The sequence below is a fragment of the Neoarius graeffei genome, chromosome 1, assembly GCF_027579695.1.
Source record: "Neoarius graeffei isolate fNeoGra1 chromosome 1, fNeoGra1.pri, whole genome shotgun sequence".
NCBI classification, from domain to species: domain Eukaryota; kingdom Metazoa; phylum Chordata; class Actinopteri; order Siluriformes; family Ariidae; genus Neoarius; species Neoarius graeffei.
In genome coordinates, this window is record NC_083569.1 from 111,680,835 (window position 1) to 111,705,132 (window position 24,298).

Sequence of the window (24,298 nt, forward strand, 5' to 3'; positions counted from 1 at the left end):
CACTACTACTACTACTACTACTAATAATAATAATAGCACTCATTCTCCTCCTGCTCCTCCTCCTCCTACTACTAATCATCATCATCATCATCAGACACTACCACTACTACTACTACTACTAATAATAATAATAATAATAGCACTCCTCCTCCTCCTGCTTCTCCTCCTCCTACTACTACTACAACTAATAATCATCTTCATCGTCATCATCATCAGACACTACCACTACTACTACTACTACTACTAATAATAGCACTCCTTGTCCTCCTGCTCCTCCTCCTACTATTACTACTACTAATCATCATCATCATCATCATCATCAGACACTACTACCATTACTCATAATAATAATAATAATAATAATAATATCACTCCTCCTCCGCCGTCTCCTCCTCCTCCTCCGCATCATCATCATCATCATAATAATAATAATAATAATAATGGTGGATGACGCAGTATATAGAGCATTTGTACTGAAAATAAAAATAAAGCAAGTCCCAAACCTCTTGAGGATCCGGATAAACCCTCTAACACTCGGCTGATGGTAGGCGGGGCTTCTGTGTTTCAAACAAAACGAAACTTAAAATTCAGGCGCGAAACTGCCAGAGCATTTCCCCTTCTTTGAGGAACTAAAAACTGCAGGTAAATTTTAAAGCAAGTTTAAGAAATAAAACGATATCTAATAATGTGTTTTATTGAATAGTTGTTAAACATTAGTGGATTTTACTGCAGGGGGGGGGGGGGGGGGGGGGGGGGAGTTTACACTTTTTGACTTTGATAGATATTTCCCTAGTCTTATGTACAGTGATGTCACTTATTCATTCTATTCAACTCAAATGTAATTTTGTCTTGCACTGTAATGCTGAATATGTACAATATTCAATTTACAGCAACACACTGTTTTCTTCTTGTACAGGATTGTACTTTAAACAAGTAATCAGAGTAGTGCATTGGTTTATCGTAAAATACCATACAACACAATGAATCAGAATCAGAACCAGAATCTTTTTTTTGTTGCCAAGTACATTCTCACATACAAGGAATTTGCTTTGGTGATTGGTGCTTGAACAGGTAAAATAGAAGAATTTAGCAAAGACAAAATGTAGCTATATACATAGAATAAAAAATAGAAGAATCTGAAATATACAGATTTGAAAAGTGGACGTATGTAAGTGGTATGTGCATGAGTTGTTGAAATCTAAGCTGTACAGTATGTCCGGAATATGCAAAAATAGGTCACATAATGAAGATGGAGAAGAGAATGCATAAGAGGAAGAGAATATGTGTAATGGTCTAAGTCAATAGCCAAGCTGTACAGTGTGAGCTGGAATGTGTAATAAAGGTTCACAGAATGGAGATGACCTTGAAATGTGCAAGATTGCAGTTCAGAGACAAAGTGCATTAATGTTACAGAATGGAAGTGTGAGGTTAGAGTCAGTGGGGGTCTCTGACCTTATTGATGAGGTCAAGTGCAGTGGGGAAAAAAGCTGGTGTTATGGCATGAAGTTTTAGTTCTAATGGACTGCAACCTCCTATCAGAGGGGAGTGGTTTGAAAAGTTTGTGACTGAGATGAGGGGGTTGGCCACAATCCATTCTGCTCTCCTCAGGGTCCTGGACTTGTACAGGTCCTGAAGTGATGGAAGGTTGCAGCCAATCGTCCTCTCATGGCAGGGCATGGCGTGATAGGCATTGTTGACTGTAGAATCCCAACGTATAGTGGGATGTCTAATATTTTTGTAAAGAATTTGATGGTAAAAATGGCTATGGTAAAACTTCTCCTGATGTTGACATCTGGAACTTAGTGGATGATTTATTTGCTGTTTATTTTCGTGACTATTTTAGGTGAATACAAACCCTGTTTCTGTTGAATATTATAGTAAAAACTTTTGTTTAGTAAAGTGATGACATACATCTCATCATGTGAGTTAATTCAGTGGTGGCTGCTTGTGGTGGGTTAGTGCTGGCAGTAAATTACTGTAAATTTTACAGTATATACTCAAGTTATTTTCTTCTGCTAGACATCCATGAAAAATGAGAAATGTTTCAAATGTGTGTACAAATCATCATTATCCGTGTCTTCTCTTTCAGTCATGGCTTCCTTCAGCAATGTCCTGTACGAAGACCAGCTCCAGTGCTCCATCTGTCTGGATGTGTTCACTGATCCAATCTCTACTCCATGCGGACACAATTTCTGCATGATCTGTCTCAGGAGGTTCTGGGACACCAGTCCACATTGCCAATGTCCAATCTGCAAAGAGGATTTCCCCCAAAGACCTGAGCTTCGTGTGAATACGTTCATCTCTGAACTGGCTTCTCAATTTAAGAAGTCCGTTCAAGTGAAACCCAGCAGCACTACAGACCCGCTGGTCAGAAGGGTTCTGTGTGACACCTGTACTGAGGAAAAACTGGGAGCTCTAAAGTCCTGTCTGCATTGTGGGGTTTCTCTCTGTAGCACTCATCTGCTCTTTCATAAAACTACAGCAAAATTTAAAAATCACAAACTGGTCGAGCCTGTGGAAAACCTGGAGGATTACATCTGCCAGAAACATGAGAGACCCCTGGAGCTCTTCTGTAGAAATGACCAGACGTGTGTGTGTCAGTTCTGTATTGAAGGACACCACAAAACTCACAACACTGTTCCTCTAGAGGAGGAGAGTGTTGTGAAGAAAGTAAGTGACATTTAGACATTTTAATGGCATTTTTGCATCATGAAACTTGTCAAATGCTCAGGGATTTGTTATAATTTCTCCATCTGTAATAGCACCAACTGGGGAAGACACAGGCAGCAGTTCAGAGGATGATCCAGACGCGACTCAAGAAGATTGAAGAAGTCAAAGAATCTGTAAAACTCAATAAGGTTAGTCTTGACTGACTTACAAAAATACTGGAAGGTAACCGTGCTTTTGTGACTGAGTGGACGGCTTCAGAGCTAGTGGAGTTTTCCCACTGGTTTGTTTCCTTGTTGAGTACTAATAGCAAACTTGTTACTAGGGCTGTGCAATTAATCGAATTTTGATCACGATTTCGATTTTTGTGTCAAACGATCTCAAAATTCATATAATTGAGTTGAATCGAGGCGGCACGGTGGTGTAGTGGTTAGCGCTGTTGCCTCACAGCAAGAAGGTTCTGGGTTCGAGCCCCGTGGCCGGCGAGGGCCTTTCTGTGCGGAGTTTGCATGTTCTCCCCGTGTCCGCGTGGGTTTCCTCCGGGTGCTCCGGTTTCCCCCACAGTCCAAAGACATGCAGGTTAGGTTAACTGGTGACTCTAAATTGACCGTAGGTGTGAATGTGAGTGTGAATGGTTGTTTGTGTCTATGTGTCAGCCCTGTGATGACCTGGCGACTTGTCCAGGGTGTACCCCGCCTTTCGCCCGTAGTCAGCTGGGATAGGCTCCAGCTTGCCTGCGACCCTGTAGAACAGGATAAAGCGGCTACAGATAATGAGATGAGATGAGTTGAATCGATTATTTTGCCATTTGTCGGGGATGCGCACACACAATACATTTCCTTCCCGCGGGCCCATGCGCAGACTTGCCGACAACACTCACGCGGCGGAAGCAGTGTGTGTGTCTCTATGGCTCTCCACTCATGCAGCTGAAAGGAGGAGAGATTGTGAATTGTTTGGCGCGAGGTAGGCTCGCAAGATGACAGAAGGAGGGCAGAATCAGTTGGTCGACAAAAAGGGACGAAAAACGTCTGTAATATGGGATCAGTTCGGATTCGAAGAATCTGACGTGGAACAGAAGCGCATCGTGTGTAAGATTTGCAATAAGGTAGTATCTGTGCCTCTTGGCAACACTACAAACCTCTTCAACCACCTGAAACTGAGCCATAAAGTTATTCACGACGAAACAAAAAACAAACAAAAAGATAAAGCCGATGCCGCCACAACCAGCAAGACAATGCAGCCATCCATTTCAGCCACTCTCTACAATGCCACTCCGTATGCCACGAGTTCGGAGAGGCACAACGCACTCACAGCATCCATCGGATATTATTTAGCCAAAGACATGCAGCCTATGTACATTTGTTTTTCTCTGTCTTATGTCAAAAGAATATTTTTATTTTGTTTTATACATCGCAAACTTAAGTTTTTCTAGACTATATTTATTTTCAGTTTGAAAGAAAGGTGACCGTAAATGATCAATAACAAAGAGGTTTTTTTTTGTTTTAAAGAGAAATGCTGAATAAATGCATTGTTTCAAAAAATCGTTTGAATAATCGTGATTTCAATATTGACTGAAATAATTGTGATTATTATTTTTTCCATAATCGAGCAGCCCTACTTGTTACTTTCTGTCAAAAATAGACAGTGACCTCCATGTTGGCCACAAGTGACACTCCCCTTGGTGCTTCATAAAAGGTAGTCAAAGAGTTCAGTGACATTTAATAGAAGGCAGCTCTTGACCTGCAGTTGACAGTCACTTCTACAAAGCGACTTGAGATCCCTCATTGGGCATGGAGTTGCCTTGGGCACATAATCATCTGCAAGAGCAGGTTGATAGGTTTATTGAAATAGCCATGTCAATATCTTTGATAAGAATACTGGTTTCATGCACAGCACAACAAGCAGTTGGCATTAAAATATCTTCATGAAAGACATTTTATATCAACAGCTTCTGTTCAAGTTGCACAAACTGCTTGGCCTTGGTCTTGTCTCAGACAAAAGTTGGCAATCATTTAATGCCTCCTGGGTCTGTGCACCAAAGACATGTTCAGGCAACAACAACATCTAGCATCATGTGTTTCCTTGGCTCTGACAATGGTATTTGACAAATGGCCAAACTTGGTACTTCATCTGTCTTAATAGCTCCAGTGATTTGCCACGACTTGTTGGTATAGCTTGACATGCTTGAAGTTCTCTCTGCTATTGCATCACTTGATGTGTACATTAGGTCCTTAACGGCCAGAAAGAAGTGTACCATTGTACAGATGTTACATCTCACACTTACCTCTTATCAAATGCTTTACAAAACAGCATATCAGCTCTGGTATATTCAGGTTGTACATGGCCAGCTCCACAAATCCATACCTGCCAACCTGTACGCATCTTGCGTAGCCGCTACAAATTTTTACCTCATTGTACGACTGTATGTTTTCACATTAAAAAGTACGCATATCGTCTGAACTCGCATTGCAGTCAAGTTCTCGCTGAAGTTGATACCGCTGATCTGTGAGAAAACTCAAAGCCAGAATGGAACGCTTTGCCCAATCCCCCTGCCCCTCTTCCAGAGCGTGTGGCTCTGCCCTCTTCACCCCTCCCCTTCCTCCTTCGCGCCTCTGACTTGAGTGCAGCGGTGCAGCCAGGTGGCTAGAGCGAGTCGGGGATTGAAACGTCGGTTAGAGACGTCGTTTTTATATTTGTAACAGAAACGGTTGTGTTTCACGTGTACTCAAGAGCTTCCTAGCCGTTATTTTGTGCATTCACAACACCAACAGTACAGGCTAGTTCTTCATTTAACTTCGAAGCCGTCACTCGAGGTTGCATATTCGATGCGGTAACCAACGAAACCTGATTACAATTCCTCTCGCGCTCTCATTGAATCACTATGATAAGTACCACTTTATTGATGTGCTCAACAAAACATAGTGTGTTGTATATCTTAAGGGCAGTCGGTAACTTCTGTCAATGGTAGCCTAGAATGTTTGCAGATGATGTGAAGTCGAAAATTGGTCATCCCTCTTATGAAAAAACCTGCGTGGTACTGCAGTATCAAATGCTTTTTTATACAGTATTACTGCAGTAAATGCAATATTTCGAATGCAAATGCAATAGTTTGCACATAAAAAGGCATACTACAAAATACTGCAGTGTACTGTATAATGCAATATTTTTACTGTATAATGCAATATACTTCCAACATGTTAAAAAATGCAGAAGTCTAAACCTATTGCATGGGAAATTTGTGCATACCATGTTTTGTGTTGAAAGTGCCTTTTTTACATACTGTATTAATTTAATGTGTTGTTAATTATTTTGAAAGAGTGGCTCTGGTTTAATTTCATTTCATTTGCACATGTATTTAATGTTTGTTGTGCTTTTCAAAACGGAAGGAAGTTCCCAAGAGCCATCAATAACAGTTTCCCAAAGTCTATCAATAAGAATGTTTTACAAAACTGGACTATGTTCCCAAGGTCAATCAATAAAACTGGATTAAAAGTGTGTTTTTGGTCTGCTGGTTGTGGTCTGTGGGGGCGCATGCGCGCCGGGTTGGGGTGAGGTTGACGCGGGGGGGGGGGGGGGGGGGGGGATCATGAAATTGTAAAATTATACTCATAAAATTTTTTCAAGGTTGGCAGGTATGCAGATCTGCCTTTCAGTGCAGTTAAGGCACTGTTCTTCATCTTTACAGTGGAGAGCTGACAGAGTTCTGCTTGTGTTGGTTCACTTACCCTTTTCTTCCCAATAGGCTCTGCAGCCATAACTTATGTTTACGTCACTTCTCACTGTCGCCATGCAGAATAGACAGCAGGACTTTGCCTGTCACTAACAGCATTATGTTGTAGTTAGGACACAGCTCTGCCTAAGATGTTCAGAGCCCAAATAATATATGCATTGATCAAATCCATCTTCCAACTACATCAGAGCATAACAAATACATCACCATTCTGCCCTGAAATACAGGTTAGGAAGTTGAAAATTTTTCAACGATTCTCACAAACCATGAGGAATTTCTTCTATGATTTTAAGAAGACGTTACTCTGCCTCCACAGCACCTAAATGGCAACTTAATAACAATATGTATGGCCACATGTCTAAAGCAAAACATTCAACAGTCAGTCCTGTTGAAATGATGCCAGTAGGTTGTCAGATATTATATGACCATCACCTTTGCTGAAACCTTTAATAACATTTAAATAACAAGAATTACTTTGATTTGTCTCCTGTTAGATGAACACGGAGAAAGAGAAAGCAGAAAGCGTGGAGGTCTTCAGTGCTCTGATGCAATGCATTCAGAGAAGCCAGTCTGAGCTGCTTAAGGTGATGGAGGAGAAACAGAAAGCAGCAGAGGCGCAGGCTGAAGAGTTCATTAAAGAGATGGAGCAGGAAATTACTGAGCTAAAGAGGAGAAACATTGAGCTGGAGCAGCTGTCCCACACTGAGGATCACCTCCACCTCCTACAGGTCAGAGTCCCTCTGTTTCTCAATAGCAATGCAACACATATTTGTATGTAAATACTTAATTTATCTAGAAGTTCTCTAAATGCTTAATTTATCTATAAGTTCTCTCTTTTTTCTATTCTCTCTTTATTCTGTAATGATGCTACTGGAATTTTAATTTCCCTGAGGGAACCCTCCCAAAGGGATCAATAAAGTTCTATCTAATCTAATATAACATGACAAGACAGCAGTTCCCATTCTGAGGGATTTCTCCTCTCTCCTTCTGTACTGTAGATTTACCCATCACTGTGCAGCCCTCCACACACTCAGGACTGGACTGGCGTCACGGTTAACTTTCATCCGAATGTGGAGAGTCTGAGGACTCAGCTTCAGGAGTCTCTCAATGAAGAAATGGAGAAGTTTCCTGAGATTAGTAAGTACTGATAACTCGTTGATTGATAAGAATTTGTGGTGAGGTTTTTTTTGGCAGATTAGAGAAAAATCTATCATTTGAAATTATATATACAATCTGATACAAAAACTGGATACGTAATTGATTGTACAACCTCAATTACAAAAAAGTTGGGATGCTGTGTAAAATGTAAATAAAAACAGAATGCATTGATTTGCAAATCTCATAAACCCATATATATTTTTTCACAATAGGGCACAGACAATGTATGTTAAAGACTGAGAATATGTACCATTTTAAGAAAAAATAAGGTAATTTTGAATTTGATGGTAGCAACACGTCTCAAAAAAGTTGGGACAGGGCCATGTTTACCATTGTGTAGCATCTCCTCTTCTTTTAACAACAGTCCATAAATGCCTGGGAACTGAGGAGACCAATTGCTGGAGTTTTGGGAGAGGAATGTTGTCCCATTCTTGCCTGATATTGGATTCTATCTGTTCAACAGTCCTGTGTAGGTGCAATAGGCTTATCAAATCAGTCTCATGTAAAAAGGGATCAGTCTCATAAATTCATTAATCATTAATTCAAGTGTCTAATAGTTTATAGCTAAACTATTAAAATCAATGGAATAACTTAGTGGTGATGTTGCTATAGTTTATTGAGTATTGTAGCTCTAATATGTTTACTCTAGATCTATAACATTCATATAACAACCAAATGGGTGAAAGCAATTAGAATACTTACTCGGCAGAGGCTGGCATTCAGTAGGTGTTGTAGCAATGGACAGGACACAATTTATTCCAAAGATACCATTTATTGAAACAGCTGACATGAATTAGCAAACTAATACTGATCAGATATAGCAACAATAGCAGCCAAGGAATAATTCAATATAAATGGTGATACAATGTATACAAATAAGAATCAGTAGTGTATATGATAATTAAGGCACTGATGGTGATCAGAAGTAATAAGCTATATGCCAGTGTTACAGTGTCGGGGCGAGTGGATGTTAAAATGTGATGGGAAATCACGTGTTTGTGTGTGTGGGTGTGTGTATGAGTAGGTGTGTATGTGAGAGTGTGTGTATGGAATGCGAATGGAATGCGCAAACTTTGTGCCAGTGCGTGCCCAGAAGGGGGATGGTCAACACAGGAAGAGCGTGCGAAAAAGAAGAAACAAAGGAATCTGTGGTTTAAACTAGTCTCGGCTAGGCCTTAAACCCAAGCTTCTACTTAACCCTTAGCTACTCCTGAAATCCCAATGTTGAGGAGTGGAGTACGACGGAGGGAGTTAAAAAGAGAGAGAGAGAACGCATGCACGATCTAACTAAATACAGATAGTAAACAAAGTAAATCAAACAACACGCGGTCTAAGACCGACTTTCATGTGAATCAAAATGCGTACATTTAAACCATAAATGAATTCAAATGAACAACATTCTTTACATTAACTAGCCACAACTAAGACTAACAATTGCCCAGATGCCAGCCTTACTTGAGATCACTCTTGTTAGTGATTGAAAGTGCGCCTTCTGTTATCCGAAGACAGCGTGGAGCGCAGGTCCCATGAGAAAGCAGTTCTGTTCCTTTTACTTTACAGATCATCACCTGAAGATCTTCGGTGTTCCGTTGGTTGTCCGATGATCTGGAAGGAATCTTATTTATAGTTTGTTGACGTTGGGAAAGGGAAAAGGGATCCGATTGCCTTTTCTCTTTGAAATACTGCGTGGGATGCAGTAACTAACCGGTTCAGTTATTATTACAACTCTGCGAAGGTCAAATACATTGAACTTTGGCTAAAGATCCGGTATCAATAGCTTGTTCTTTGTCCTTCTGTAGCACAGATGCATCGGCTTCTCTCTTTTACGCGTGGAATCCACCGCCAGAGAGAAAAAATTTTGGTTCCGCTGCAGGTTTAAAGCAGTCGTGACGTCACTGTATTTGGTATCTGGTATCGTCTCTGTATTCAATACCGTTACAGGGAGTCAGAAGAATGAGATTGGTGTGTTCAGTGCTGTACAGTGAAAGGGAGATGATGGTTCATAAATGATTACTATGGCTACAGGCATGGCAATCCATCCCTACACCTGGGTCTTCTTTGTTGTATTTTTCATTTCATGTTGCACCAAATGTTTTTACTTGGTGAAAGGTCTGGACTGCAGGCAGGCCAGTTTAGCATTTTTACTCTTCTACTACAAAGCCATTCTGTTGTAATAGATTCAGTATGCGGTTTAGCATTGTCTTGCTAAAATATGCAAGGCCTTCCCGGAAAAAGACGTCATTTGTATGAGAGCATATGTTGCTCTAAATCCTGCATATACCCTTTAGCATTGATGGTGCCTTTCCAGATGTGCAAACTGCCCATGCTATAGACACTAATGCACTCCCATACCATCAGAGATGCAGGCTTTTGAACTGAGTGCTGATAACAAGGTGGATGGTCCCTCTCCTCTTTAGTGTGGAGGACGTGGTATCCATGGTTTCCAAAAAGAATTTAAAATTTCAATTCGTTTGACCACAGAACAGTTTTCCACTTTGCCTCAGTCCATTTTATATGCTGAGGTTTTTTAATGTTCCCACACTGTACTCCTCACAGGAGCATTGTGTGGGGGTTGCTTTTTTCTCCTCCCCACTCCTCAAGTTACTCTGTATTTTTCTTTTATCCCTGTCTTCCTGTCCTGTCTATTCCCCCTCTGTCAAGTGTGTGTATGTGTGTATGTAAGGACAGGTTGATGGTCAATTTCGCTGGTAACAGTGATAATAAAGGGTTCATTCATTTTAAATGAGCTTTGGCCTAGAGAAGATGGTGGCGTTTCTGGATCATGTTCACATATGGCTTCTTCTTTACATGATAGAGTTTGAACCTGCATTTGTGGATGGCATGGTGAACTGTGTTCATAGACAATGATTTCTGGAGGTGTTACTGAACCCATGCAGTGATCTCCATTACAGAGTCATGCCTAATTTTAATGCAGTGCCGCCTGAGGTCCTGAAGATCACGGGTATCCAATATTGATTTTCGGCCTTGTCACTTGTGCAGAGGGATTTAATGATCAAGAGATTCTCAGAATCATTTGATTATATTATGTACTGTAGATGATGAGATAGTCAAAGTCTTCACAATTTTACATTGAGGAACGCTATTCTGAAATTGCGCCACCGTTTGTAGACACAGTTTTTCGCAAATTGGTGAACCTCTGTCCATTTTTACTTCTGAGAGACTCAGCCTCTCTGGGATGCTCTTTTTATACCCAATCATGCTAAGTAACCTGTTGCCAATTAACCAAATTAGTTGCGAAATGTTCCTCCATCTGTTTCTTTTTAGTACCACTGACTTTTCCAGCCTTTTGTTACCCTGCCCCAACTTTTTTGAGACATGTTGCTGCCATCAAATTCAAAATGAACTAATATTTCTCATGAAATAGTAAAATGTCTCAGTTTAAACATTTGATATGTTGTCTGTGTTCTATTGTGAAAAAATAGCCTTTTTTTGTCAACTGTCTTTTTTTCCCCCTTTACTGGCTATATTAGCCCCTACGTACAACCTTTTGATTAAAAATAAAGTCTAGTATTTGTTTACAGGTATTTCATATTTAAGTATTTTTATGGTTAATTTCTTTTGCTCTAACTATAGTGGTGCTTGAAAGTGTGTAAACCCTTTAGAATTTTCTATATTTCTGCATAAATATGACCTAAAACATCATCAGATTTTCATACAAGTCCTAAAAGTAGATAAAGAGAACCCAGTTAACAAAATGAGACAAAAGTATTATACTTGGTAATTTATTTATTGAGGAAAATGATCCAATGTTACATATCTGTGAGTGGCAAAAGTATGTGAACCTTTGCTTTCAGTATCTGGTGTGACCCCCTTGTGCAGCAATAACTGCAACTAAATGTTTCCAGTAATTGTTGATCAGTCCTGCAGGAATTTTAGCCCATTCCTCCATACATAACAGCTTCAACTCTGGGATGCTGGTGGATTTCTTCACATGAACTGCTCACTTCAGGTCCTTCCACAACATTTCGATTGGATTAAAGTCAGGACTTTGACTTGGCCATTCCAACACATTAACTTTATTCTTCTTTAACCATTCTTTGGTAGAATGACTTGTGTGCTTAGGGGCGTTGTCTTGCTGCATGACCCACCTTCTCTTGAGATTCAGTTCATGGACAGATGTCCTGACATTTTCCTTTAGAATTCGCTGGTATCGTTCAGAATTCATTGTTTCATCAATTATGGCAAGCCATCCTGGCTCAGATGCAGCAAAACAGGCCCAAACCATGATACTACCACCACCATGTTTCACAGATGGGATAAGGTTCTTACTGAATGCAGTGTTTTCCTTTCTCCAAACATAACGCTTCTCATTTAAACCAAAACATTCTATTTTGGTCTCATCCGTCCACAAAACATTTTTTCCAATAGCCTTCTGGCTTGTTCACGTGATCTTTACCAAACTGCAGACGAGCAGCAATGTTGTTTTTGGAGAGCAGTGGCTTTCTCCTTGTAACCACCATTGTTGTTCAGTGTTCTCCTGATGGTGGACTCATGAACATTAACATTAGCCAATGTGAGAGAGGCCTTCAGTTGCTTAGAAGTTACCCTGGGGTTCTTTGTGACCTCACCAACTATTACACGCCTTGCTCTTGGAGTGATCTTTTTTTTTTATTTGTATTTTTCACAGACAGCAGGAAATATTTAACATCTGCATCACTGCAAATACAATAGTCCCAAAGCAATTCAGCTATCTGTTCTTTTACAGTATGAACACCACTCACAAAACAAACACACCAACAAACCAACAAAAACAAAACAAAGTGCCTACAAACATAAATAACAATCGACATTGACCTCTGCTCATACAGAACAGTTACATATATACAGCTAAACAGACATGTTCTCTATATGCAGTAGTTCAAAAAAGGCCCCCAAATCTGGTTAAATAGTTCTTCTTTCCCCCTAACATTGAAAGTAACTTGCTCATATAGGGCGATTTTTGTCAGTAGCTCAGTCCATTCTTTAAATGAGCAAGACGTAGATGATTTCCAGTGTCTCAGGATAATGCGACATCCTGATACAGTTGCCAAACGTACCCATAACTTGTATCTTTTAGTTATTTTGATATTTTATGGCAGCAAACCAAAAATACATAAATCTGGTGACATAGAGAGATCACATTGAAGAAGAGAACTTAAAAGATTCACAATCCCATCCCAGAGATCAACATTTTTTTCACATTCGTACAACATATGAATCAAAGTCCCAGTTTCTTTCTGACAAGTATCGCTGTCCATTAATTTCAGTTTGGCTAGTTTACAGGGGGTCCAGTACTTTCTGTGGAGCAGTTTGTACTGAATGAGCTGAGATTGCGTTTCCTGTGAGCTAATATACCAAGACTCAACCAACCACTTCCACGTATCTTCTAGAATTGGAGTGCCTAAGTCTTTCTCCCAACACAACCTCAATCCCTCTAATTTGGGGGCTCGTGCCTCTCTGATAAGATGGTAGAAAGTAGAGGCTTTTTTAAAGCCAGGTTTCATAAATACCTCCTGAAAACCAGATGGCGGGTCTGGGGCAGACTTCAATTTAGCTCTAATACAATGTGAGAGTTGTAAATATTTCCAATACTCCTTTTGATCAAGGTTAAATTCTTGTTTGATATCACTAAATGATTTAATACCATTGTCACTAAACACATCCCCCAATAGATTAATACCAGATTTGAACCATGTTTCCCACATAAATGTTTTTTTACCAATTAGCAATTTTTTATTAAACCAAATGGAAGCTTTGGTTGAAAGAAAAGGACAAATATTAATAAGTTGGTAAGACCTCGACCATGTTTCTTGTACAAAAACCAAAACTGGGTTGTCAAAGGGTGTCCGTCTACCACTCTGGGTGAGAAAGGCCTTTAATGTAGTCGGGGCCAAAAGCCCTTCCTCCATGTTCACCCATGATGGCCTCTGATCTGGAAATGTGTAAAGTTTATACATTTTCGCTAATTGGGAGAGAGAGAATGCATAGTGGTACCAGTCCACCTTAGACAAAGCCAGACCGCCCCCAAATTTGGCAGCATATAGTTTAGACCTATTAAAAGCTGGCTTTTTACCCGCCCACACAAAGTCCTCCACAATTTTGTTGTAAAGTTTAAGCAGGTATTGTGGAAAGGTCAAAGGTAACATATACATAATATACTGAATCTTTGGGGAAATAATCATCTTAACTAAGTTCATCTCATCTCATCTCATCTCATTATCTCTAGCCGCTTTATCCTGTTCTACAGGGTCGCAGGCAAGCTGGAGCCTATCCCAGCTGACTACGGGCGAAAGGCGGGGTACACCCTGGACAAGTCGCCAGGTCATCACAGGGCTGACACATAGACACAGACAACCATTCACACTCACATTCACACCTACGGTCAATTTAGAGTCACCAGTTAACCTAACCTGCATGTCTTTGGACTGTGGGGGAAACCGGAGCACCCGGAGGAAACCCACACGGACACGGGGAGAACATGCAAACTCCGCACAGAAAGGCCCTCGCCGGCCACGGGGCTCGAACCCGGACCTTCTTGCTGTGAGGCGACAGCGCTAACCACTACACCACCGTGCCGCCCTTAACTAAGTTAATTCTGCCTAATAAAGAATAATTTTTGCCCAGTTCTGCAGAAGAGATCTAATATTTTGTATAACTGGATTAATATTTACATGCATTATTTTATCCAAACCAGGGGTCAATTTAATCCCCAGGTAAGTCATACCCATAGGCATCCATTTAAATTGCCATGAGCTCCTAATGGCGGGGGGCACATTTTAGAAAGAGGCATAGCCTCTGACTTTGACCAATTAATGGTATAACCAGATATTTCAGAAAATGAGTCAATAATTGAGGACATAGATGGCACTGCCACATCAGGATTACTTGAAATCAAAAGAATGTCGTCAGCATACAAAAAAAGTTTGTGTTCTTCTTGCCCCATATGTACCCCTTCGATATGTTTACATTCACGTAATGCAATTGCAAGGGGTTCAAGAAATAAAGCAAAAATCAGTGCCGATAAAGGTGAGCTCTGTCTAGTACCTCGACTAAGATTAAAGGATGGTGACATTATCCCATTTGTAAGAACAGTAGCCATAGGGTCAGGGTACACTAACTCCAACCACTGCATAAAAGACTGACCAAAACCAAATTTTCTTAACGTGTAAAATAAAAAGGCGTATTTCACTTTATCGAACGCCTTCTCGCCGTCTAGGGAGAAGGCGACAACAGGATCTGGGTTATTTCTGCTCCTCCAAAATATGTGCAATATCCTCCGCAGGTTATCAGTTGAACATCTATGCTTAACAAAACCCACCTGGTCCCCATGCACTAAACTAGGAAGCACTTTCTCAAGCCTAATTGCAAGAACCTTGGAAATAATTTTTTCATCCACATTAATCAATGAAATTGGACGGTAGTTACCACAATGTTGAGGGTCTTTCCCTTTTTTGTGTAATAATGTAATAACTGCTGATCTCATGCTAAGTGGCAGTCTACCCCTCTCCAGAGCGTCTGTATAGACTGCTAATAACCTAGGAGCCAGTTCGTCCACAAAAATTTTATAGAAATCTGATGGAAATCCATCATTACTAGGCGACTTGCCCAACTTAAGACTTTTGATAGCCTGTTTTATTTCAGTTATAGTAAGCTCTTCTTCTAGCCCCGCTCTCTGTTCCCTCGTCAAAGTAGGTGTTTTAATTGAAGAAAAGAATTCTGATAATCTTTGTTCCTCTACAGGTCCATTAGAGGTATATAACTCTTTATAAAACTTAGTAAACACCTCATTAATCTCCATCTTATCAGTGGTCAGTGTATTATTATCCTCATTGAAAATGGAGGGAATTAAATTATTAGACTGTATTTGATGTACTCTATGTGCAAGTAATTTGCCAGTTTTCTCACCCTGTTCAAAATATTTCTGATTTAGACAGAACATGGCGTGTTCAACTTTCTTCTGTAATATACTATTTAGATCAAATTTCAGTTTAATTAATTTATTCCATATTTCCTCGTCTGGATGTGACATGTGTTGTTTTTCAAGAGCCTTAATGTCCTGTTCTAACCTCAACATTTCCCCTCTCTGGGCCTTTTTCATCAAGGAGCTATATTGAATAAGACAGCCCCTTATATAGGCTTTGAAAGCATCCCAGGTGAGGCCAACATCTTCAATAGATCCTTCATTACATTCCCAGCAGGCTTTCGTCTAAACGGGGGAACAGGGGCGCTGTGCCCTCTTACTCTCGGCGTGCGCCCCCTTACCGACTCCGTGAAAACATCCCAGCAACACTACGTGACAATGTGTCTGATCATCAAATACGTTATAATTGCTCCAAAAATATTCCAATCATAGTAGATACACCGCCAGACGGTGCAAAAACAATCCAAATTGGCGTTTTCCAGACTGAGGCGCCATGTTGTTTAGTTGTTTACTTGTCGCGGCTGCTCTCGTGAGATTTGACATGGGTTCCATACAAGGTCAGCTGACTTGTAGAGCGAGATTTCTCGAGACTGAATGACCTTTCACCCATCGGCGCGGGAGCTTTTGACAGAAGTAGTTTGCGAGTTGTTTTTGTTGACACTTGGGCATTTAAAGATGTCATCCCGCAGCACGAAGCAGAAGAAAGCCAAAGACTGTCCGGGGCAGAAGAAGATTACTTCTTTCTTTTTCAATGTTGACAGACAATTTGTTACAATTTCCCTCTCAGATAGCCTCAGAATGTCCCATTGGAGCATTTTTCAAAGGCTTTGCACGGCGGAGGGGGGCGACGGACAACCGGCACCCCCCCCGCTTCGCTCCCTCGCCATGGTGAGCGCCCTCATACTAAATTTTTCTAGAAAAAACCCTGCCCAGAATTCCGTCATTTTCAACCTTATATATTCACAATAGCTCTTATTGTGTAAGAGTGAACTGTTAAGACGCCACCTAAATGAGGGTGGAACTTCTTCCCTACTAGACAAGAGGAGCTCAATTGGGGCGTGATCAGTTACAACAATGTTACCAATAGATGACCCAATAGTTTGACCCACCAAGGAGCAAGATATAAGGAAGTAATCTATCCTAGAATATGTAGAATGTGGATGGGAGAAAAATGTGTAGTCACATTCTTGTGGATGGAGCACTCTCCACATATCCACTAAGGCCAGCTCGTCTGACACCACATCCAAAGCCACACACACGGGATCGTGTATTTGTTTGGGTTTTGAAGACTTATCTAGAAACACATCCCTGACCTGGTTGAAATCCCCTCCGATAATAATATCCGTATTCCCAACATTACGTATTAAATTGCAAATTTCATGGAAAAAATCAGGTTGAGGAGAGTTGGGGACATAAATATTCACCACAGTCATCTTCTGACCCTCTAGCGCAGCATCCAAAATCACCCATCTACCATCTTTATCAGCATAATGTTTGAAAACCTGGAAGTCAAAGTTTCTTTTAACCAGTATAACCACGCCTCTTTTCCTACTAGGGAATGTACTAAAGTACACGTCGTCAGTTAGCAGCTCTAATAATAAAAACCCTGAAAATAATTTCCCTGTAACGTTTCCAAGCCCATAGGCTATACATTTTCCCCATAAAGAATAAGTAAAGTTACCCCATTAGGCTAATAAGCCAGCAACAGGGAAGATATGTGAATCAACTATTACCTGTCATTATTATAAGTAATTAGATTAAGCTGTGTTAACCAGTATCCTCAGTTTCTGAAGGCACCTGATCTCGGTCATCCTCCACTACAATTGGCAAGAGTCCACTGATGAATCGTTTTGCCTCTGCGGGACTGGAGAACTCGTGTTGTTCGTTGTTCACGGAGAAGGACATGATGGCGGGAAAGCACAGCGCATAGAGAATATCTTGCGCTGTTGCAGCAAGGTGCACACCCCGTCAAACTTGTTATGTTTCTCTAGGACCTCTGGCGCATAGTCCTGAAACAGGCGCACTCTCATGCCTCTCCAGACAATCTTCTTCTTCTTTCTAGCTGCCGCCATAATGCGCGTCTTGGCTTTATCCCTTAAAAAGCGGACGATGATGTGTCTAGGTCTCGGATCCTCCTCGTCGGATTTAGGGCCCAGGCGATGAATTCTATCGATTTCAAACCAAGCATCTTCCCCTTCAATTTGCAATGCCTCAGACAGCAGGGTTTTCACACAACCCTCTAGGTCAGAACCCTCTGTCCCCTCTTTGACACCAGAGATTCTAACGTTTTGACGTTGGGAAAAGCCCTCTAGAGCCGTCAGTTTTTCTTGCAGGCGGCGGTTCTGTTTCTCCAACTCTCTCCTAGTTGAGCTCGCTTTGTTCTCCTCGTCCTCCAGGCGGGAAATTCTGGTTTCTGCTTCGTCCATCCTACCGCCAAGAGTTGTCACCGTTTCATTAAGACTCTCAATACCACCTTTCACTACAGTCATATCGTTAGCTAACTGCTCAAGAATAGATCTTATGGCAGTCAGTTCACCAGCAACATTGTCCTTCGATAGATTTTTAGATTCAGCAGGTGGCTCCGCCATCTTCAATGAAGTTGTAGCCGGCGAAGTTTGTGTAGGTTTCCCTCGAGAAGTAGTAGGCTGAGTCCGTGTAAAATAGTGACTTTTTTGACTCATCACACTGCAGTAAAGCTACCTAAATCAATATATTGTAAAATTATCGACGTTACATGAATATTAACGAGGGTTTGAGGAATTCCGAGCTCCGCTCTGGTTTAGGCAGCCATCCTGGGCGGGTGTACCACGTGACTCTCTTGGAGTGATCTTTGTTGGTCGACCACTCCTGGGGAGGGTAACAGTGGTCTTGAATTTCCTCCATTTGTACACAGTCTGTCTGACTATGGATTGGTGGAGTCCAAACTCTTTAGAGATGGTTTTGTAACCTTTTCCAGCCTGATAAGCATCAACAACACTTTTACTGAGGTCCTCAGAAATCTCCTTTGTTCGTGCCATGATACACTTCCACAAACATGTGTTGTGAAGATCAGACTTTGATAGATCCCTGTTCTTTAAATAAAACAAGGTGCCCACTCACACCTGATTGTCATCCCATTGATTGAAAACACCTGACTCTAATTTCACCTTCAAATTAACTGCTAATCCTAGAGGTTCACATACTTTTGGATAATTTTCCTCAATAAATAAATGACCATGTATAATATTTTGCCGCTTTTCCACTACAAACGCGGCTGAGCCGTGCCGTGCTGAGTCGAGCTGAGTCGAGCTGAGCGGGGCTGTTGGAGTTGCATTTCGACTACAACCGCGCTGAACTGTGCTGGCTGGAAGTGGGTGGACACATTGGGTGGAGTTAGCAAAAGTGGGTGGACGTCACGTGATGTCGTTAAGCAGCGCAAACAGTGACATCAGTGACAGTGGCGGAACAAGTCAGAGCCGGGCCGGGGGCGGGGCAAATGACCGGGCCCTTTATTAAAGCTTATCATAACATCATTTTAGGCTACAAAATGTCCGCAACTGCGGTGTTTACCAATTTCAACACTACCGGGTGCAACTATGTTATTTAGTACATCAAATCCTTCAAACGAACATGTAACTCAGAAACAAAAAACATTAGGATACTGTACATGGCTCATAATAAAACATCAATAGCCTATACTGCGCACATTATTTGAAGGGCATACGAATGAGCGCTCAGAGGTTGCAACGGTGACAGGAAGAGTCAGAAATAAAAGGAGGGCGGTGCAAACCTCACTGAATGCACTGTGTTTACCAATTTCAACACTACGGGGTGCAACTATGTTATTTTGTACATTAAGTCCTTCAAACGAACATGTAACTCAGAAACAAAAAAACAGGTGACATACTGTACATGGCTCATAATAAAACATCAATAGCCTACTGCGCGCATTATTTGAAGGGCATACGACGAGCCTTGCGCTCCGCGAACTCGTCCACGATGCTCTGTATGTCACTGATTCAGTGATCTTTTAAGCGGTAGTCTCACGACCCGAATAGTAAACAATAAACATGGAGGACATGGAGTCGTTAGTGTTGCTGGTCCTGGTGCTGTGGCTTGTTGTCACCGACAACGCCAACAGATACTGGCAAGAGCGTATAGATGAGGCGAGGCGCATAAGGCTTCAGAAATTCTCGTAATTCGTAATTCTTCTTCTTCCGGGTTTGCGGTGTTTACAGATCCCAGCGCGCTCGCGGGGCGTGTGTGGGCATGTGAGGACACTCCTCCTCACCAATCAGTGCACAGGGGAGTGTCTCCTCACGCCCCCAACCTCACTCGGCACGGTTTGGCTTGCTTCAGCCCCACTCCAAAACGGTGCGAGTTTTAGGGGCTAAGCAGGGCTGAAACGAGCTGAGTCGTGCTGGTTTTTGGTAGTCGAAACGCGAGCCGTGTCGGGCTGAAGCGAGCTGAAGTGAGCTGAAAAAGGGTAGTGGAAAAGGGCCATTTGTGTCTCATTTGTTTAACTGGGTTCTCTTTATCTACTTTTAGGACTTGTGTGAAAATCTGATGATGTTTTAGGTCATATTTATACAGGGTTCACAAACTTCAAGCACCACTCTATCTATCTATCTATCTATCTATCTATCTATCTATCTATCTATCTATCTATCTATCTATCTATCTATCTATCTTACCTTTTTGGAACTGGGGTTGTACTTTAGACTATATGTTAGATGATAAATGTCAAACTTTTTCTATTAGCGATTTAAGATTAATTTGTTTGTTCAGAGTACAAAATAGACTCCGTTTAAGAATGACTTCCTCAAAATAGAAGCACTGCACAGTTAAATGATACTGACTTGTCACTTCCATGACAGGACAGACATGAACCAGAATTATTCATGGTTTAAAACTGTTTAATTTTCAAAATAAACTAAGATGTAACTTGTTTCTACCCATCAGCTTTATTTTATTGTAGCCTTGTAGGAACATGATTTTCAGCAAGCTGTAACCAAGTCCCGAAGATACATGCCTGCTCAGTTATTGAGTGCTCCACAGCAAAGTGATAGAGAAACCATGAATTTCATATGACAGTTTATTACTTTGAAAGATGACATGCAGCGTTTGTTGATATTGTTGTTATTTTCTTTATACGGAAGCTCTTTTTCACATTAGTCAGACTGTAGATGCTAGACAGCCTACTGTATTTATTCAACAAAATGTAAAATCTAATAGGAAATTATATTGTTCATAAATTATTTCCCCCAAACAGAATTCAAGAACATTCAGCAGCACGCAGGTGAGTGGGCTTTTCCTGATGACATTACTAAATATCTATGTCTTTTCTATTATGTAATATTAAATTTTCTCTTTTAGTGGATGTGACTCTGGATCCAAATACAGCAAATTTTTACCTCATGTTGTCTGACGATGGGAAACAAGTTGCATGTGAACACTGGCGACATAAAGTGCCAGATAACCCAGAGAGGTTTAATTATTGTGCCTGTGTGCTGGGAAAGGAGGGATTCTCCTCAGGGAGATTTTACTATGAGGTAGAGGTCAGAGGGAAGACTGAGTGGGATTTAGGTGTGGCTAGAAAGTCTGTTAACAGGAAAGGAAAAATCACACTCACCCCTAAGAATGGGTACTGGAGTATCCTGCTGAGAAATAAGATAGAATATACAGCTGGTGAATCTCCACTTGTGCCCCTCTCCTTGAAACAAGCTCCCCAGAAGGTTGGAGTGTTTGTGGATTATGAAGAGGGTCTGGTCTCATTCTATGATGTTGAAACCAAGTCTCACATTTACTCTTTCACTGGGCAGAGTTTTACTCAGACTCTCTATCCATACTTCAGCCCTGGCCCCAGTGATAAAGGTAAAAATTCAGCACCGCTGGTCATTATGCCTACTAAACATTTTAAGCGCTAGCTTCTTAAAGAAAACCAGGGGCCCAGAGTTGTCCTAAGTTTCACGAAATATTCTTTCTTCTTAAAGGAACAGTCCACCGTATTTCCATAATGAAATATGCTCTTACCTGAATTGAGACGAGCTGCTCCGTACCTATTCGAGCTTTGCATGACCTCCCAGTTAGTCAGACGCAGTCCGACACGCTGTCACTCCTGTTAGCAATGTAGCTAGGCTCAGTATGGCCAACGGTATTTTTTGGGGCTGTAGTTAGATGTGACCAAACTCTTCCGCGTTTTTCTTGTTTACATAGGTTTATATGACCAGTGATATGAAACAAGTTCAGTTAAAAAATTGAAACGTGGCGATTTTCTATGCTATGGAAAGTCCGCACTATAATGACAGGCATACTATCACCTTCTGCGCGCTTCGGCAGCGCATTGATACGGAGCTCAGATATCAATGTGCTGCCGAAGCACGCAGAAGGTGTTAGTACACCTGTCATTATAGTGCGGACTTTCCATAGCATAGAAAATCGCTACGTTTCAATTTTTTTAACTGAACTTGTTTCATATCACTGGTCATATAAACCTATGTAAACAAGAAAAACGCGGAAGAGTTTGGTCACATCTAACTACAGCCCCAAAAAATACCGTTGGCCATACTGAGCCTAGCTACATTGCTAACAGGAGTGACAGCGCGTCAGACTGCGTCTGACTAACTGGGAGGTCGCGCAAAGCTTGAATAGGTACGGAGCAGCTCGTCTCAATTCAGGTAAGAGCATATTTCATTATGGAAATACGATGGACTGTTCCTTTAAAGCCTATTGCTGAAATTATTTTTCACAAGAATTGTTGTTCATGTTTAACGATTTTTTAACAGCGATGATGGATATGGTGGTGGTTTGTTATCAATTTGTATTGCCTTATCACAATAAAAATATTCATAAACACAAAGTGACAGTGTATTGGATTTCATGCTCGCCATGCTAATATGCTGTAATTATTTGTTCAACTAACAGTTAATCTTTTGTTATCCAAAGTTTACACTGTAAAGTATATAGTGGATATTGTTTAACTTAACTTACAGTACCAGTCAAAAGTTTGTCCACCCCTACTCAACTCATTCATAGTTTTTCCTTTTCTGTATTTTTAATTTGTAACAGTTCCTGATGTGGGTGGAGCTCAGAAGCACGGCAGGCAAGAGTTGATGTTTACACAAACCACTTTATTTAGCTTTTCAGCTTGCTTGCTCGCTCGCTCGCTTGCTCACTCACTCACTCACTCACACATGCGTTGTGGTCGGGGAGAGAGCTCCTTTTCTCTGCTCTCTCTCTCTCCTTTTATGCTCCATCCCTGTAACCAACACACACAGACACATTAATTGACAGCAGGTGGAATGACTTAGCCACTTACCTTCCCTGACACTGCCCTCCATTCACAGACTGCTGCTTGGCCACACCTCCGCTGCCACACTATTTTATCCATTGTACAAGAAGACTGAAAACATCACAACTATGAAATAACATATGGAACATATATGGAGTTATGCGGGAAAACAAAAATGTGTCAAAAAATGTTTGATATGTTAGATTCTTCAGCGTAACCAGCGTTTCCCATGATGATGTTGTGCACACTATTGACATTATCTTAACTAGCTTCAAGAAGTAGTCACCTGGAATACTTTTCAATTAACAGGTGTACCTCTTCAAAAGTTAATTAGTGGATGAGTTTCTTGCCTTCTTAATGTGTTTGAGATCAAATAGTAAATACAACCCCGATCCCAAAAAAGTTGGGACAAAGTACAAATTGTAAATAAAAACGGAATGCAATGATGTGGAAGTTTCAAAATTCCATATTTTATTCAGGATAGAACATAGATGACATATCAAATGTTTAAACTGAGAAAATGTATCATTTAAAGAGAAAAATTAGGTGATTTTAAATTTCATGACAACACATCTCAAAAAAGTTGGGACAAGGCCATGTTTACCACTGTGAGACATCCCCTTTTCTCTTTACAACAGTCTGTAAATGACTGGGGACTGAGGAGACAAGTTGCTCAAGTTTAGGGATAGGAATGTTAACCCATTCTTGTCTAATGTAGGATTCTAGTTGCTCAACTGTCTTAGGTCTTTTTTGTCGTATCTTCCGTTTTATGACGCGCCAAATGTTTTCTATGGGTGAAAGATCTGGACTGCAGGCTGGCCAGTTCAGTACCCGGACCCTTCTTCTACGCAGCCATGATGCTGTAATTGATGCAGTATGTGGTTTGGCATTGTCATGTTGGAAAATGCAAGGTCTTCCCTGAAAGAAACGTTGTCTGGATGGGAGCATATGTTGCTCTAGAACCTGGATATACCTTTCAGCATTGATGGTGTCTTTCCAGATGTGTAAGCTGCCCATGCCACACGCACTAATGCAACCCCATACCATCAGAGATGCAGGCTTCTGAACTGAGTGCTGATAACAACTTGGGTTGTCCTTCTCCTCTTTAGTCCGAATGGCACGGCGTCCCTGATTTCCATAAAGAACTTCAAATTATGATTCGTCTGACCACAGAACAGTTTTCCACTTTGCCACAGTCCATTTTAAATGAGCCTTGGCCCAGAGAAGACGTCTGCGCTTCTGGATCATGTTTAAATACGGCTTCATCTTTGAACTATAGAGTTTTAGCTGGCAACAGCGGATGGCACGGTGAATTGTGTTCACAGGTAATGTTCTCTGGAAATATTCCTGAGCCCATTTTGTGATTTCCAATACAGAATTTGGTCCTCCAGCTGTTCCTTTTTTGTACCTTTAACTTTTCCAGCCTCTTATTGCCCCGTCCCAACTTTTTTGAGATGTGTTGCTGTCATGAAATTTCAAATGAGCCAATATTTGGCATGAAATTTCAAAATGTCTCACTTTCGACATTTGATATGTTGTCTATGTTCTATTG

General features: G+C 41.1%; 1 protein-coding gene across 1 annotated transcript; it reads left to right on the forward strand.

Moving 5' to 3' along the window:
* The first annotated feature begins 539 nt into the window (after positions 1-539).
* On the forward strand, positions 540-21,477 carry LOC132882049 (E3 ubiquitin-protein ligase TRIM39-like). Its single transcript, XM_060915259.1, has 7 exons — positions 540-642; positions 2,090-2,670; positions 2,763-2,858; positions 6,892-7,125; positions 7,396-7,534; positions 20,728-20,754; positions 20,832-21,477. The coding sequence occupies exons 2-7, from the start codon at positions 2,092-2,094 to the stop codon at positions 21,380-21,382; spliced, it is 1,626 nt and encodes a 541-aa protein (XP_060771242.1). The 5' UTR covers positions 540-642; positions 2,090-2,091; the 3' UTR covers positions 21,383-21,477.
* The last annotated feature ends 2,821 nt before the right edge of the window (positions 21,478-24,298 follow it).